Source organism: Varroa jacobsoni, unplaced genomic scaffold (genome assembly GCF_002532875.2).
Source record: "Varroa jacobsoni isolate VJ856 unplaced genomic scaffold, vjacob_1.0 scaffold_418, whole genome shotgun sequence".
NCBI classification, from domain to species: domain Eukaryota; kingdom Metazoa; phylum Arthropoda; class Arachnida; order Mesostigmata; family Varroidae; genus Varroa; species Varroa jacobsoni.
In genome coordinates this window covers 74,425-91,431 of record NW_019213320.1, presented here as the reverse complement: position 1 = coordinate 91,431, position 17,007 = coordinate 74,425, and the positions used below count along the sequence as shown (strand labels likewise).

Genomic DNA, 17,007 nt, shown 5'->3' with positions numbered 1-17,007 from the left:
TCTACCAGACGAAAGGGACCTTGCGCTGTCACTTTTTTCGCCCTTAATTGTCATTGTCTATCATTGATGATAGAAGAACTTACGCTGCAGGTAAGATAAAGAAATGTCCAGGGAAAATACTCGCTGTCGTTACACTACCCGCCAGCATCACTTAGGAACGAATATTTTTAACGTGAGTTCTAAAATTTTGCGTACATATGTGATATCACCCTCCTTGGGAAACACTTTGCTCCACAGCGCTGACGAACCGTAAAGGGTTACTAAACCTGGTTGGACACGTCATCGGACGGCTGGTACCCAGCACGAAACGAAGCGCCTATGCGTAGACTTGAGCCTGGACTGTCGCTTACCATTACCATAGACAAACACATTACAAAAAATGACTGCTGAAAATCATCACATGACACCGAAGGCAATGGTTTGATTTTGTGTTTTTCTCTATGACGAAAGAATAACAACTGTATGTAAAAATAGTTCTTGCGCTAAGAAATGTAAACACCTTTCCTGTAGACTCGAAGGTTAGGTAGCGAAAAGAATGACATTAAATCTACAAAAAAAAAAAATCCGTTTTTCTTACCGCCTGTCACGGGATACGATATCGTATCTTCTTCCACAAACGCTTCAGAACTTGGTTTTTTAATTGACTCAACGTTTACTTGCAATTTCGTAGTGTAAGTTAGATCCGTTTTGAAATTACGCGGAATCACCACACACCTGAGCTAGCAGGTTAATGAGCGCAGAGCAACAGTTTAGCTGCAACGGGAGCACGTGATCATTGGGATGTGGGATACGAGCTACGAGCTAACAGGATCTATGAAGCGCAACAGTGAGATATGGAATTTAGTACTGAATCATAAACATAAAAAGGTCACAGGGTATTCGATTGTGTGAATTTATGGAAGGTCATAAGACAATGGCATCAAAAAACCTGTACTGAAATCACGGCGACGTGTAGCATAGGACGCAACATCACCAAGCAGAAGGGAAGCTGTGCATTTTGTAAATACTACTCTAATTAGGCAGGCGACGCCAGTTAAAGTTTTCATGTTACTGTGACAGGTGAGGCCTGGTGCTGTTAGTATTCATCACATACCGCGTTATTCTGTGACAAAATAGATGATTGATTATACTACAACTGTCTTTAGGTTAGGTTGGAAAAAAGTCATAGAATAACGTTGGGCAGTGTGTAACGTTCATGTTTAAAGCGTTTGTGAGAAATGAGTGAATCGTGAATAAGAAACTTGTTCGATGTCAAAAAAAAGCGGTTGGACATTCCTCCTTCACTATATTGTACAGCTATATGTATCCGCTCATTAAGATACGGACTCACTTAGCAGTAATAATTAGGAAAAGGAAATTAACAATGAAGTTTCGGTGGAACTTAAATACGACGCCAAAAGCGCGAGATAGTAACTAACAAAAAATATCTTGGACAAAAAAGAAAAATAGGTAGTGGTTTAGAGGGACGTTCGTTCCTTTTCATATTTATCTTTTAATACAGGGCGATATATTGGGCCAGTCATTTGCCTCGGGTCTTTTTCGTACGAAGCAAAATTAGATCGCAAAGTAATGCTACGTTTCAATCGTAAAGGCCCATAAAGGTAACACCGACGACATATCGCTTTCAGAATGTGACCAATTACAATAAAACCAGCAATATCTGTTCCAAATGAGCCTCTACAAATTTTTATCTGCAGGACGGTGAATATCGCCGTAATTACACGCGTATGAGAAAGACAGGACCCTTTCCTGCACACAGCACTTTTCCACTAGCAAAACATACAATTTGCAAACAATTATTTTAGAAATCTTAACTTTCTGCCAGAAGACAAGCTTACTGTTTTTTATGAAAAAATGTACTTCTTGCTTTAAGTATATTATAGATATGGCAGGAATTATCGTACCATGTCTGTATCGACCTACGTTCCTTGACGTTGACCTGAGCTCGCAGCTGTGCTAGCATTGGAACTAGAATAAATTAGCGTGTTCGAAACGACAAAAGACTTGGTTATTAACTAAAGTTTACGAAAAAAACAAAGCTTTGTTAAAACGAAAATCCATGGATATATATATGGATCATGGTGCATCTCGATCGAGACTTTCTAATTTCAGTTGTTTCTAAGGCTGTACCTAAAATTAAACAAATATTTCGTGATCTTTTGCGTATATTAGAACTGTTATATCATGCGGTAATATTTTGTAATACAGCGATCGGCCATTCAGACGACTACAAATTTTAATCGGTGCCTAGACACTAACTGGTCAAAAATCTACCCTGAAATAATTAAAAGTCCAAAAACTGAAAAAAAGAACCCGCTTAAAAGGTTAAAATGATGTAGATCATCGATTTCGACCAAAAAAGCAGTCTTTGAATAGTTAATCTACAACTCAAATCGCGGAAACAGTGCATTGTTTGCTAAATCATTCCCTAAATAAATACGAAGCAACCTCTACGTGCCCAAATAGCCATAGGCTATATATATATAAATGATTCTAGCAACCCTTCGTTAAAATGAAATGACTTTCATTACATAGTAACTGAACAGCCGCTAAATCATCTTCGACGGCATCGGTGCCGGCTCTACCCTGGCCTACAGAGCTTTTCCTTGCCTGCTTAATCATGATTTATTTCGGGCATCAATGTCGTATATGATCTACCTTTTACCACCCGTAATCGGCCGCATTACAAATGGGTCGACATCGTCGCGTTTCCGTAGATGGAAATATGTTTTAGTCACTCTTATCCTATGCTAACTCGTATGGTACCCAAATATCGAGCCTTTTTCTTCTAGCTAGCTTTCCTTAAGTTGCATAAAAGCTGTTTCGTAGCAGATGTTTAGTTTTTTAGCTATGTAATGCCTACTCAAGTGCCGGTCTCGCTTGTGTTTTGCGATAATTTCATTCATTCATTCATTCATCCATTCGTTTCTTTCGTAATTAGTCCACGACTACAAAAGGCATCTTTCATGTCGAAATTTCCATTGGAAAGGAAAGCGACAGAATCATATTTGAGTCAACAACGCGCCCTGACCATGACCAACACTATTTTTTTTTAATGAAAGTGTAAAATATAGAAAATATTTTCAAAAATTTAATCAATTTTCAGGCAGCTCTGTATTAAGTCTAAATGTAGATGTTTTAATCATTTTATCACAATATTGTCAAATCTCTTCTCATGACACGACGCGACCTACGTTGCCTGAAGTATGTAACTTTGAAGCAATCGAACTAGATAAACCGTCAAATTTCGATAAGCCAATAAATATGTTCCTGTTGCTTTTTTCCATACAGCTCTTTTTCTCCACTTACTTCTGGGCCGACATCGGTAAGGCTGACGCTGGAGACAAACTCGCGGAGAAAATCATCTAGCTCCCTTCCCTCGATATAACCGTTTCCTATAAAAATATAAAAGTTAAAGAAGAAAGCAAAAAATAACTGTGTTACACAAGTGAACAATATTTACATCAAATTTCTAGCTCTACCTAAGGACAAACAGATCCTCTATGCGGATTAATTGATCGAAATTGTCCACTAAGATCGCTGCACAATTTGCCTTGTAACGACTAAGCTCTCGATGGTTGCAGTGTCCTTTTTTTTTTAGCTTAAAAAAAAATAGATTGTTGTTGTTAATCGAAGGTAAAAATCACTAAAGTCGTCAAGCTACCCAGTCGTTTAGTGCTCATCGGAACTTAAACAAATTAACAACTACTTTTTCCGTGTTAAGGAACACTTCGAACGAGGCGCTGCTAATGCCCATCTGCGTCTTTGACCGACAATGTACAACGTTAATGTGACCGAACTTCATTTGGACGGCCATCACGATCATCATCCCTTTTCGCTATGTGTATTTAATTCGAATTATATAATAACAGATAATATAAAGCCTTCTATACGTTATAGTTACAGTAGACAAGATTTAACTACCTTTCATTTCCTAAATAATTATAATGCGTATCGAAAGCAATATATAGAGCGATGCTCATCACTGAATTTCAATGTACTTTAGCTAGAAGCTATTGTATTCAGTATTCAAAGGTTCCGAACTGTCTACATTGACCGATTGGGGACACCGAGCGATGATCGAGTGTATCTGATGTTTAAAGATTCATTTTTGTGTATATAGACAGAATCCATAATCCAATGGTACTCCAACGATTATCCTACGTGACTACGGCAGTATTCGACAATCTGGTTACCCTCTCGAGCTCGTAGTTAGTGGGTTTAACTTCTTGAAGTTATGGTACTTACGTCAATGTATCCCTTCAACTTCTAGCCTTGTACGCTGTATTCTATATTCTCCCCTTCAGAGATCGAGCGATAATCAAGCTTCTATCGAAATAGATTGTCCATGTGTGGGCAATATTAAACACAAATTATATTTGTAAAAAAATAATTACTATGCCCACCTAGATCGATACATAAGGCCGGGATAGCGTGGAAAACGAATTAAAATTTTGCTCATATTCAGAAAGAGAATTACGGGTAGTTGAATGAGACCTTTATACGTAGGCACAACGTAATTACGTAAAAGCAACATGTCAACCTCTCTCGAAACCAATACACGTTTCCTATTTAGTCGTATTATGTGTTCGGCTCGTTTACATAGGTTCGTTTGATGTAAATGTGGAACATCTGCCACCATTAATAGCAGGCGATAAGTGACAGCCGGGAAGTTGAATTTATATATAGGGTTATCTCTATATTTGTTTAGATCTGCAGAAGCTAAGTTATTGTTGTGAATAGGTGTTCGTTAAAGGACTACAAACTGGAAATGATTCGTTCCTTGTATGAATAAAGTGCACGATTATAAAAGCGAACTACGTGCAATGAATAAAAGCTCAATTCAGCCGTGTACGTTACAGCCCTGTTTGCTCATATCTATTCTGTGTTTTCAACAACGACAAGTAGATAGCCCGGAATCGATTTCCTACATACATGAAATAGCCAAAAACGTCTTTCACCAAAGGTTTCCACAAAGGCCTGCTATCACGTTTCTCTCCTATCATAAACACTATCCTTACATGAAAAGAAGATAATTTATCTGTTCTGTAAAATAAAAATTAGATACCTGTACCCTCTAAATCGAAATTATGTATTTTATATCATTCGGAGTATCTGATAATTGTTTTGTTTTTTTTTTTGTCATATATTTGCCTAATGTAGTTTCGAGCAAAACGGGGTTTGGACGTTTCGCTCGTTTAGATTCCAGATATAGTGTGCCACGTGTAGCTGAGTCCTAACTATCGGTCGATTCGATATCTGCTTGCACCTTGGGCCTCGGCTTCGCTTGGCCTCTTTTAGTGACGGACGGCGCACGCTAAGGACGTAACGCAAACTGACAACGAAACCTTATTGACAGACTCCTCGAAGACTGACACTGGGTTGTAACATGTTTTACTTCGATAGCCAGTTAAATAGGCGCTATCACAATGTTTGCTAGCTATTAACATACACGTGTGATAGCGTTATTAGATTAACGAATTTAAGGCCAAAGGCAGGCACTGTTATATGCTAATTGTGAAACTCGCTGGTACTCTCTCAGTCATGCGAGGCCTATCTCTAAAAAATAACGTTGTTTAAATCGTTTTATTTATTAAGTATTCAAATGTAGAAAATAAATACATACGGTAGGATATCGATGGCAACCTTATAAACTTAACTTTTCATGGTGTTCGATCAATAAAGCGGTGCTAACGAAACACGATGTATTATATACAGTACAACGTAGTAAGTCTTCCAATACCACACCATGCGAAATATAAAGCTGCTAATAATAACAGTGATAATATAGTGATGGCCCACTTAAATAGCAGCTGGATCTATACAAAATAGCTGCTTTCACAATACACAGAGGAACAGAAAGACTGTTGCCTTCGAGTGCTTAGTTCCGCTAAAGGGCCTTAGAGGCCTGCAGGTTAGCAGATAACATTTAGGCTCGAAACGCAAAGCAGAATATGAAATTTTAATTCATTGAAATCGATCTACGCAAGATAAGCGCGACTTAGAGAATTTCTGACAACATCGCTAAAACGTTTAGATTGATGGAGAGCTTTTACCAGGCAGTCATCTAAGCTTTTCTTTAGATGAGAGATTTTTACATGTTTACGAAATCATCATACTAAATAGAACGTCTAACAGCCGCCAACAATTCTTCGTCTTGTTATTGCCCTGATTAGGGAGACCAAGTATCTGTCATTAAATTTCGCGCATCTTAAGATCATGACCACTTCACCTAGAGAAATTTCGCAAGATTTTATTCATTGCAATTGACTGTAATAGTCAGACTTCCACTGTTATTATAGCCTGATTAGAGTCCAAGTTCTCTAATGAATCCCGTCCTTCCTCCTCAGGATACTCGGACTGCTCTCAATGAATGGAACTTCGACTTCTATATTCAGCCGCACATACTCTAATTACGTACGATAGACACCGTAAAGGAGACGGAGCCCCTGTACCCCAGAACTGCACTGATAGAAATTTCTATTGTTTATTTTTATATTCCTCTGTACAACATGCGAGCTGAACATTGGGCGGGGGGTATAAGAGCCATATTGAATTTGTTTCTTTAACGTGTTTTGGCAAGATTACATATCGTATCGCCTGACAAAACCAGCTGCCCTAATCATAAAGTACTTTCATAAGAGTGGACACTATTTCTGATACGCTAATGTAGGCTCGACGTACATGCGATACGCATTTTCATAAAACCTTCCTCAGAAGCTCCCTCAGAACATAAACGATTCTTGACAGCGGATAATTATTAGACGATCAATAAATGAGGAATTAATGAAGTGAAAATCTAAAAGCGGACAACTAGCGTTACAAAGAAGCTTTATTTAAATGCATAGATTCAAGGCCTCATCGGAAACACCATGCGACCATCCCACGTAGCCTATATGACCGGTAATAGTTTGAATAACCCGAACTCTATAATCTTACACTTCCAGGATAACTATTAACCTCATGCTAACCTAGCGCCTTGATGTCGTAGTTTCTTCGTTAGCTACAAGGATCGATCCTTTCACTGCGTCTTATTCCTACATCACGGTAGTGTGCTTGTAGGCCTGCCGATGTACTTTTATGGTATATAGTTATTTTATCCTATAATCTTAATCTGCTTAGTACTAGATTAAACAGTTACAGTTATTATACAGGATGCACTGTATTTATTTCAGCGATTGCCTTCATAGCACCTAAACCCAATGATTTAAAACTGTGGAGTTGACAGTTCCCGTGCTTGAAAAGCTCACGTCAGTATGACGATGCTCATGAATGAAAAACTAGAGCGTTAGAAGTAAATTATATAGTATGTCAATCTAAAATTTATCTAAAAGAGAGCCTGGATCGATACAGATTTAAATTATATGTGTCTCGAGTCGCTGCTCCACGCACAGTCTCCACTGGCGCTTCTGTCTGACATCGTGGCGAGACAATCAAATAGTTGAAACTCAGCGTATACTAAGCAGCATCTCTATCGCAGCCATAAATTAATAGGTATCTCAAGTATGTATTACTTCGACCGGTCAGACGTAGGACAAAGTGTTTTGCCCTTGATAATGTTAGGAAAAGAATAGCAACGACAGATGCCATCTATGTGCATTTCAATTCAGCGATTCCTGTACACTACCCGTAATGTCGATTAATGAATCTATGACCGTATTGTTGATTATATGGACAACGTTCATATTCAGCTCCAGTTGAGTATTCCTGAATGGAAAATATCTATTTGTCGATTTATGTGGGATCATTATTGAACTAGATCAGTCGTATGTATACGAGCCGTCAATTCCTTAGATGATTGAACGACTGTCTCTTCACTGCTAAGCCTAATTTAAACGCTATCTTTCAAGAGTTTCTCTAAACTGTAGACCAAAATGGAGCGAAGAGACCTCAACGTTCTATCAGTAGCCCTGTTTTCTTGTTCTCTATATAGATTTAACGAGGCAGCCCTTGTCGACAGTACATAAGTAATCCTTGCCAGGTCGTTTGAATACTGCTTATCAATATAGTCAATAGTGTGAAGCAACTTGTGATCTTCGTGAATATCACAGTTATTAACTTAGTTAACAATTTAAAAATTAGACACTTTTCGTGTAGCTCAAAAACTGCAGTCGTCCGAGGTCCTTTGACGCGGAGCGATTACGAATCGTACGCGCACTTCTTCACCGAAAAGCTAGTTTAAAGGGTATAGAAAGTACGTAAGTGTCATACTGGTGTGAGTGTTTTTGTTATAACTACCCGTATCAAGCCACGTTCTACGAATACAGTAAGTAATCATACGCTCAATTCTGGGCAAAACACGAGACGTAAAAAGGGTCCCTCCTTCATTAACTGTATTACGTGACCATAGCTTTCCATTCGACCTGGTGTTGCAGTAACCGACACTCCACTGTTATTTTATGATGTACGTCTGTACCAAGAAAAACAAACGAGCACTTTCGGCCGACGCAACGACAAAAAAAAATTCGCTGTGGTAACTGCTACACAAATAAAAGGACGAGGCGTGCGTAACTTATTTAGGACAAATAAACAATAGAAACGATTTGATTCCTACATAGTCTATATTGAAATGATACACACCCATATACCATGTCGATACATCGAAAAGAAAAAATCAAAATAAAATAGAGGATAAATAGACAACATTTAGGTCTTTTTGTAGTAAGGCCTTTCTTTCTTCCGTTAGAGAAAATGGTCCGTTGAAATAACTGCCATTTATTATTTAAATGAGCCTAATCTTCTACCTCAGGTGTCACTTATAATGAGCTTATAATTTTTTGGGTTATTTATTCCTTTCATCGGTCCATTTGACAGCTAAATATAGCGCTTTTCCATTAGGCACGGAACGGTGATTGATAGAACAGTGCACACCAGTCGGTATTTCGTTTCAGAAAAAAACAAATAAAAGAACTTGTGAGAAATGGCAGTAATCTATATAGCAAAACATGCCTCGCTTTTCACTTAGATCCAATAATGTCATAAACATTTCTGCACCCTTCGAGGCCATCTACAATTGGCATGATAACATAATCATTATAAGCGGTGAGAGGCGGCGAACCTCTGCTGTACGTTTGTTACTCGTCTCTGGATGCCGGGCCTTAGCAACTATTTTCAGCAAAAAGGAAAAGATGACTGTTAAAAATGATAAATAGTAATTTAAGTCCTGTTAACGCGATTATCAAGGACGGCGTACCCTTGTAGCTCGTACGGTTAATTTCAACCACCAGTAGAAAATATTCAACACTCAAGACGAATTCAATGTTCCCTTTATTATCAAAACTTCTACCGTTTTGGGGTTCGCGATTTCCAGTACGCGAACAGGAACGAAATGGAAGTACAGGCGGCGAGTAGCGACGACGGACGCATAAAGCTTCCAATAGGCCTGACCGAGAGGGCAGTTACGGCCACAGGAGTAACCGACACGTTTGTATATACACGTCGTACATTGAAACGCAAATAACTAACAGTAATAAGGTTCCATGTATGAAGCAAATCTAGGATGTAATCAATAAGAAGAGCTTTACTCCTTGATACACTTCCGCCAAATACTTCTGATGTATCTCCTGCCCGTCAATAAATCAAGTCGCGTTTTCCGGCCAAGATGATAGATTTTTGAAACACCTTTTAAAATCTAGGCCTAAACTGAATTGTCCATACGCCATTATTATTTATATTCATTTCAATTTTAGTTTAATCCAACGCATTGTACCTTGATAGTCTCGAGAATGGATTTATCCAAGCTTTGATTCAATTCTTTCTGAATATAGTAGCTAAAATGTATGCGCCTAACGCTTATCGGAAAAGTACATTGCTGTTGTCCTAGGAGGCACCTCAGCGATAACGTGAATGCCTCCTTCTTCTTCGGCAAACCGGGCTCGAAGCCGCGAGCCGGCTGAAGAAAATTTTTTAAAATACCCGTGCCATGCCCAGGTGATTCTAGAACTTTTGCAAATAACTTCCCCCGCTCTTATAGGTTATGTTGCGTATGTGCATGTCGTCAACAGGACTTGAAGCAGCGATCCCTAGTTTTTTTCAAACAGAAGTTTAGCCTAGGTGATTTGATCGGTAAGGATATTGGCGACAAACTCCGAAGGGTCGCCCCTGCGTTGTTGCCAAACCTTTGTGTTGTCATCATATAAGATGCTTCATCATATGAAATGGGGTAACTTAGAGAAATAGTAATCTTTTCCAAAGAAAAGTACAAACTGAGAAGCAATGTGAATTCAACTACGTGGACCATTCGTTTGGTCTTCCTTAAAGAATATTTTAAGATTTCAACTGCATTTCTTCCCAGCTGTTGTTCCCTTTGAAATGTCAATCATCTATCAATGAAGAAAATTGATTAGTAAGTCACAGTGAAATATAAAGTTTCATAGTTTCAACTTTGACTTTTCCTTTTAACATTCAACGTCGTTTTTAATGAGCAACTAATCGTACGCAGACTAATCGTGGCATATGGAAATAGATCTTCATCGTTTATTCCATGAGTTTTCACACACGTTTGCCATAGAAATCTCTAAACGAAAATAACGACGACTTCCCGTCGAAGAAGTGAGCTATTGGGTCGTATGTTTATTTGAAAACGTATATAAACTCTTCTGTCGTTTGCTTTGAGGCAGACAGTTTTTGAAACGTTTCGAAAAATGCTCTAAGTAAACTTGCAGATGGGACGCTAGCAACGTAAAGAATAACATAAAAACGGCCGAAAGAAAACAAATGCAATCTTCGCCGGAACTAACTAAATACTGTGAAAGTCGTATTCTTTATTGTACTGCAATACAACCCATAGAAAGGAAACAGCTTCAGCAATCCGTCCTTATTTCATAGGTTTTGTAATGATTTAGGAAGTATCGGGGTACGGTACGTGCTCGATCCTTTCATAGAGCTAAAGAAAGCGTAAGGCAGTGTTTGTGTCACAGATTAACAAAGAAAAATTATATGTAACACCACTGGTGAGCTGCTTTTGATTGAATTGATCCTCGTGTGACAATGGCGCTTGGGACCTTTTTCGAGACATGAAGACGGAGTCGTTGCTAGGGTTTCAGAGTTTAAATATCGCTAACTTTACATTGCTTTCTATTTAACACTTGGCACAAATGGGAAAGTTTGATCGAGAAAATGTATCAGTTGAGCTTACAGACTCTATTACGACTGGTTTATTGGTGGCGAAATTCATACAAAGGTCTCTGGTTGATTAGGTTAGGCACTACCGTGGCAAAAATGTACTTTTTCAGCGAATTATCAAGTTAATACACGATAAGTATATTGACTAAGGTGATCACGTCTACCGTTTCCCCTAAAAGGAAGCAATTAATGAGAAACGAATGAGAACGTTTTATGTGCTGGCTTTTGTCAGGGACATAAGATGACTATTTATAGGGTACTGCTTTTCTAAACGTAATCTGATAGCAAAACACCGCTTTTTCTACACGCAATTTTCCAGGAAAAATTGGTGCTTCCATCACGTCATAGTGACGGGGTTGTATTTACCAGCTTGATCCTGTCACGGCGGTACGACACATCTACCGGTGCACTTAGACATGGTAAACCATAGATGACAATTTAATAGCATCAAGAGAAGATGTTAAAGAAGAGAAGAGGTGACCACCCTCTTCCGCTAGCCAAACAACGACAGCTGCGAGTCCATGGATTTTGTGTAGGGCAGCAACAGCAGCAGCCTGGGGAAGGGGACTAACGGATGGAGGAATGATGATCGGACGGTGTTCAATGCATGCCACATGTTCACTCCAACGGTTTTTGTATTATTAAGAAAAGCCTCGAAAAGCTGCTTCGGTAATCTATGTTTACGATAAGTAAAACGTATAGCAAAGTTCTCGCAGGATCAAGTCAGGGGTATTTCGAAAGTTCGTCTACTCCTGCGCTTGAGTCATAGTACCTTCTCTGTTTTCCTTAGGCTGAACGCAGTTAAACGATGAGGCGTCATCAGGACTTTTATTATCAGATAACTGAGACATACATTTTTGAATACCGATGATTGGAGGATCGAACCAAGTGTCAAGTAGGAACATCGAAAAATCCATCTGACTAACTAATCTTGCATCGAGTGATACCTTATATTCCACACATTTGACTTTTACAGACAATTTCTTATATCAACAACTATATCTTCTACGTTATTTATAATTTGGTAGGTATATATAATGCACGCTGATATGTGAGTTACTAAACTCCCTTTACGGTTCCGATTTGTTATAGTTACTAGGGTAACTTGGAAGAGTGCATTTCAGCTCCTGGTTACCTGCGTAGATTCCAGACCGGCCTGGAAAACCTAACTCGGACATGTTAGTTACTCCGACACCGTATAGGGATCTTCTCTAAAAGCTTGCGCGAACCTGTCATCGGAAAGGTGAAATGCAGATTCAAGTGACAGTCTGGTGATTACGGTCTTTCACGTTGAGCAGAGCGCGCGAATCAGGAAGCCCTGCCGTTCGTGGCTCACCGTGTCGGATCTGCCGCCCACATACAAGGTCGAAAATGATTCGTAATTTTATGTACTGTTGGCCTTCCCAAACACTCTAATGTCACCTCTAATATTAGCCGGCACGTGGGGTGGATGTTCGCGGCATCTTTTCTGTGGGCGCTCCTCTCAGTTATCTTGCTACCTGGATCCTAAGCAAATCATAAATATATTGCGTTTAAACCTTCGTGTCAGAGCTAACTGTTCACAATCATCGCGTGATGTTTTACTTGGTAAGATTTCGGTGAATCATATCATGAGGAGAAGACAAAAGGAGAAGTCTGATTCACACCGCTATGAAAAATAGTTCCGCTCGGGGCTAGAGGTTAACGTGCAAACATATTTTGGCGTAACCCGTAGCGGGGATCGTCACAGCATTTGCAGCCAGGATTCGCTCGAGACCAAATTGATCCTTTGACGATGGAAAACTGAGGATGGTTAGGACGAGTCTGACGTGCTACTTTGTCCCAATGATCTATCAATACCCGTATTACTGACCAGTTTAACAAGTGATCCCAAGGCTGACGCTTAAGTTTTGCAATGACAAAATTGCTCGTGTGTGTTATTAGAAGTATAACTAAAAAAGAAATCCACATTTATTTTAATATCTCGAAGAAGCAATGGCACTATGAACCTCAGATGGCAGGATGCCTATCAATGTATGGCGTACTAACGCGTTTTTAACGGGAGCCGTACATATTGTTATGTGACAGTACTCGCCTGCCGTTGATCTGAGTACTAATGCTCATAATAATACACGAACGTAGTATCAGATGAAGTGTGTCAAATGCGGCCCCAGTGCAGCCGAATTTAACCCGCAATGTTATCGCATTTGTGTTGTGGTACGCTATAGATTCGTCTGCGTGCCTTGGCCTCCACTTGCGTCTTTCTACAATTCTGTCTTTTTGTTTCGATAAAGGATTAAGCATTTTACTCATTTTAAATGATTTTATTCGATAAGTCGTTTTTGCCCCGAAGACAGGTCATAAGCTCCTTGCTTGTTTCAAACGAAGCAACAGCTAGCTTCAAAAGAGGTATTACAGAGCTCCGCTTGCCATTTATTCTATAGGAAGCAATCCGCGCTCATCACCGCTGTAACACAGAGTGCACAGAAGACGTAATCTTACCTCAGTCACCCAGGGTTATTTTACGTCAAGCAAAGCGCATAATTCTATTATTATTATTACTAGGTAGATTATTACTAGATTAGATAAGATTACTAGATAGAACTATCATACTATTTTTTATTTTTGGCTGTTTATTACAATACCCATAATGCAAGAGCCTTTGAAGGACCGTAAAATATCGTCACTACACACAGCCACATATGGCAAATTGACTGACTAAAATAAATTGTTCTCGGGCTGTATATATCAGTTAGTCCGCTCTCTGTGTCGACCCATGAATTGACATGAGAGTGTGCGCCCAGGTGAACTTTTTAACTTGGGCTCAACGGGAAATCATTATCTATAATTTACTGCAGTCAACAGCCAATCTGTGTATTCCGACACGCTAGAATGTTTCAGATTTGGAATTCAAAACGTAATTCAGCCGCTAGTTAGGGTCACTTTCAGGACCCAGTGCGAACTCACGAATTTATATTTCAGTAGTCTAAGAGACCCAGGGTACGTCGTAGCAATGGCATATGCTCGATCTTACAGGATCAACTAAGGTAAAGGAAGATCATCATTCGTAGTTAGAGAAAAGTAGAAAATAGCCTTATCCTTTTCTATCAATTACAATATAGATAGCAAGATTTACTACTAAACATGAATGCTTTTGTTATGTCTATCTATGACTTCACTGCAGCTAGAGTAATCGCTGCTTAGACTTCCTCATGTCGATTGAGAATATGGAAATAAGGCTTCAAGTCAAGAGTCGACAATATGGATGCGTCCGTAGCGTTCAGTTATCTGTGTGTAAAATCTACGTAGCACACTCGATATAGCTTCTCTTCATTTTAGGCGATTTAAAAATTCATTGTAAGAATATACACTACGACAAACGTTTCCAAGGCATCGCCGGGAGAAATTATATGCACGACTTATTTACATTGACATTTGTCGCATTTTCCCCGTCCTGTTCTTCTGTAATGACTTCACATGGATCAACGTATTTTTCTGTAGCAAAACCTTCGCAAACCTTGAGAGTCAGAGGGAACAGCACTTCGACCGCAATCACCTTAACATTATCAGCTCCGTCTCACAGTTCTATAAACCTGATGAGAACTTCCAAATACGTGATGAAAATTTTATACGAATCGCAATAGTTGAGGGCAGATTATGCCTAGCCGATTTCCGAAGCTGTGAACCACCCGTAATTGATCGTTCTAGCAGTAAACGGATTACTTTAAAGTTATCTATTAGTGCAAAGTGCTTTCGAGCAATCATTAACCACCGGCAATGTGGCTACCTTCCAAAAGTAGCTATTTATGGTCTGGCTATCATACGACAATTGGAAAAGCTAGGGGTTTTTGCGACTGTAAGTGACGAACACAACCAGCACGGCATTTATTTAGGTCGGCGGGGCTGTGGTCATCTATCAGGGCCTATATGCCCTCGTAGGCTGTCCTAATCAGCGTAACAATAAATGCTCGTTTTTATAACAAGACACAATAGCGACTAACAATTGCAACAGGACCTATATTGTAAACTGTTCTTTTTGAAGATTTTTTAATCATGAGGTTTCCTCGGAACGTTGTTTTCTATTGAGGTCCGTATAGTACGGAATCCCCCCCCCTACAGCAAATACAGATATGTCGGTTGTGCAAACCGCACGACAGGCCCCACTATTTCGTTTGCCTGGAAAGAAAAGGCTCATGTGCATACTAGGCTAAGGATACAACAAACTGAGCATGAAGCGGGCGACACATATACGATGAAGGCCGCCAGGGACGAAGGCAATCGCAGCTACTGTATGGCAAACAACGATTTTTCAACGGGTAGCTTTCTACACAATGCAATCGTGTGTTTTTACGCAGATTTTCAGGTAACAGAAAATGCGTTATTTTGTTAATACAACGCTATAGTTTTTCATTGTGTGTTTCCTACAGCTGCGGAAGTGGTTCTAACGACTGTTAAAGTAGTATTCGTGTTACTTCCTTATTATGTAATGATATGTTCCTATGATTAAGTAATATTTTTCATTATGCTATTGAAGTTATTGGACATATTGCACGAGAATAAGGGCAGTAGAAATAAAATTTTGCCAAGTCTGAGCTTTAGTACACGGTGTTGAATCGCTCAGTTAACAGATTCACGGCAAACATGGTTTCTGGCACAATATTCACCCGGTGATTGATACCACTATTGGCCCGTCGGAGCGAACACTTTGTGACAAAGCGGGGGAGAACCTTTCCGTCAGTGAGGTAAGAGCAGACGGGGGTTTTCGTCGTGCCAGACTAAACAGAAAATCGACTAAAATCGGCTACAAAGCGCTAAATGACTAGGACCCACAGGCAAACAGGCAGTTAAATAGGAAATCATACATAAAAATATCGTATCACATGGGCGAATCTTACATGATCTACTATTCTCACGCATGTAACCTCGACTGAGACAGACAACAGTGCGCTGGCATATAATACTTATAGTAGGAGGTAAACCGTATTCGAAGAGAACTCCAACTATTCCACCTCGCAAAACCTAAGGCAGAACATAGTGCTGTCTTTCCCGTGCCGCCAAGTCTCTTGTAAGCTATGAGGCAGCACAAAATTGAGGAAAGACAGGTTTCAAGCTAACATTTGCTGATTAATTAACTTTCGTTATGTAATATCTTCTCAGATAGAAAAAAAATCAATACTATAAAAAAGGTCGACATGATTTTCTCGTGCCTCTTGCATTGACTGGACTAGATGAACTGAGCGCCGGAATACAAAATTACTAAAATGGAGTAGGAATCATCGAGATGTACTAATTTCGAAATCTACAGTTACGAAAAGCAGTCAGGAAGAGGTCCGGAATCACCGAAACCGCGAACTCCAAAGGCCGAGCGAACACAACGATACTCAGTATTGAAGGTCCGGCCCTCAAGCTTTCTTTCTGCATGTAGAGGCCAACAAATGCCTCGAACCGCTTTCTCCATGAAAAGTAATTCCATTAATTCAACTGAAAAGGATCCGTCTATTTAAGCCGTTGTTTTTATATCGTTTTCGAAAGATCCATGTAGACATTTATTTGACCTTAAATCTTGCGATTTCACAAATATTAAAATGAGAGCTTCTGCGAGACGTTCTAAATCTAAGCGGACTTATTTTCCAAACACAGGTGCACTTTGAAAATTGCTTGACAGTTCTTCTGATCTATCTATAATATTTGTTTAATTTATACGTTTTACTTAGGTTTTTTTTTCATTGAATTACCTGTTTGCGGACTTAATTCATAATTGCGAAAAGCCCCTCTGTGCTTTTTGCTTGTACTAAAATTAGGACTTTATAGTATCCACCGAATCTCTATTTAACTGATCACAAAAATTAAAAAGTATTTTGTTTTGAACGACTGTTGCTAGCCTAAGGTGTGTCCTTTAAATTG

At 39.3% G+C, this 17,007-nt stretch overlaps 1 protein-coding gene across 4 annotated transcripts in view; it reads right to left on the bottom strand.

Moving 5' to 3' along the window:
• Cbp53E (Calbindin 53E) overlaps positions 1-17,007 on the bottom strand; it is a 46,430-nt gene that overhangs the window by 19,531 nt on the left and 9,892 nt on the right. For all 4 annotated transcript variants that reach the window (XR_002680216.1, XM_022832860.1, XM_022832862.1 and 1 more), the window contains one exon: positions 3,310-3,395. Coding sequence is in view for 3 of the 4 variants with exons in the window: in XM_022832860.1 (XP_022688595.1) it covers positions 3,310-3,395 (86 nt within the window). In the remaining variant the exon portion in view is untranslated. The remainder of the gene's footprint in view (positions 1-3,309; positions 3,396-17,007) is intronic.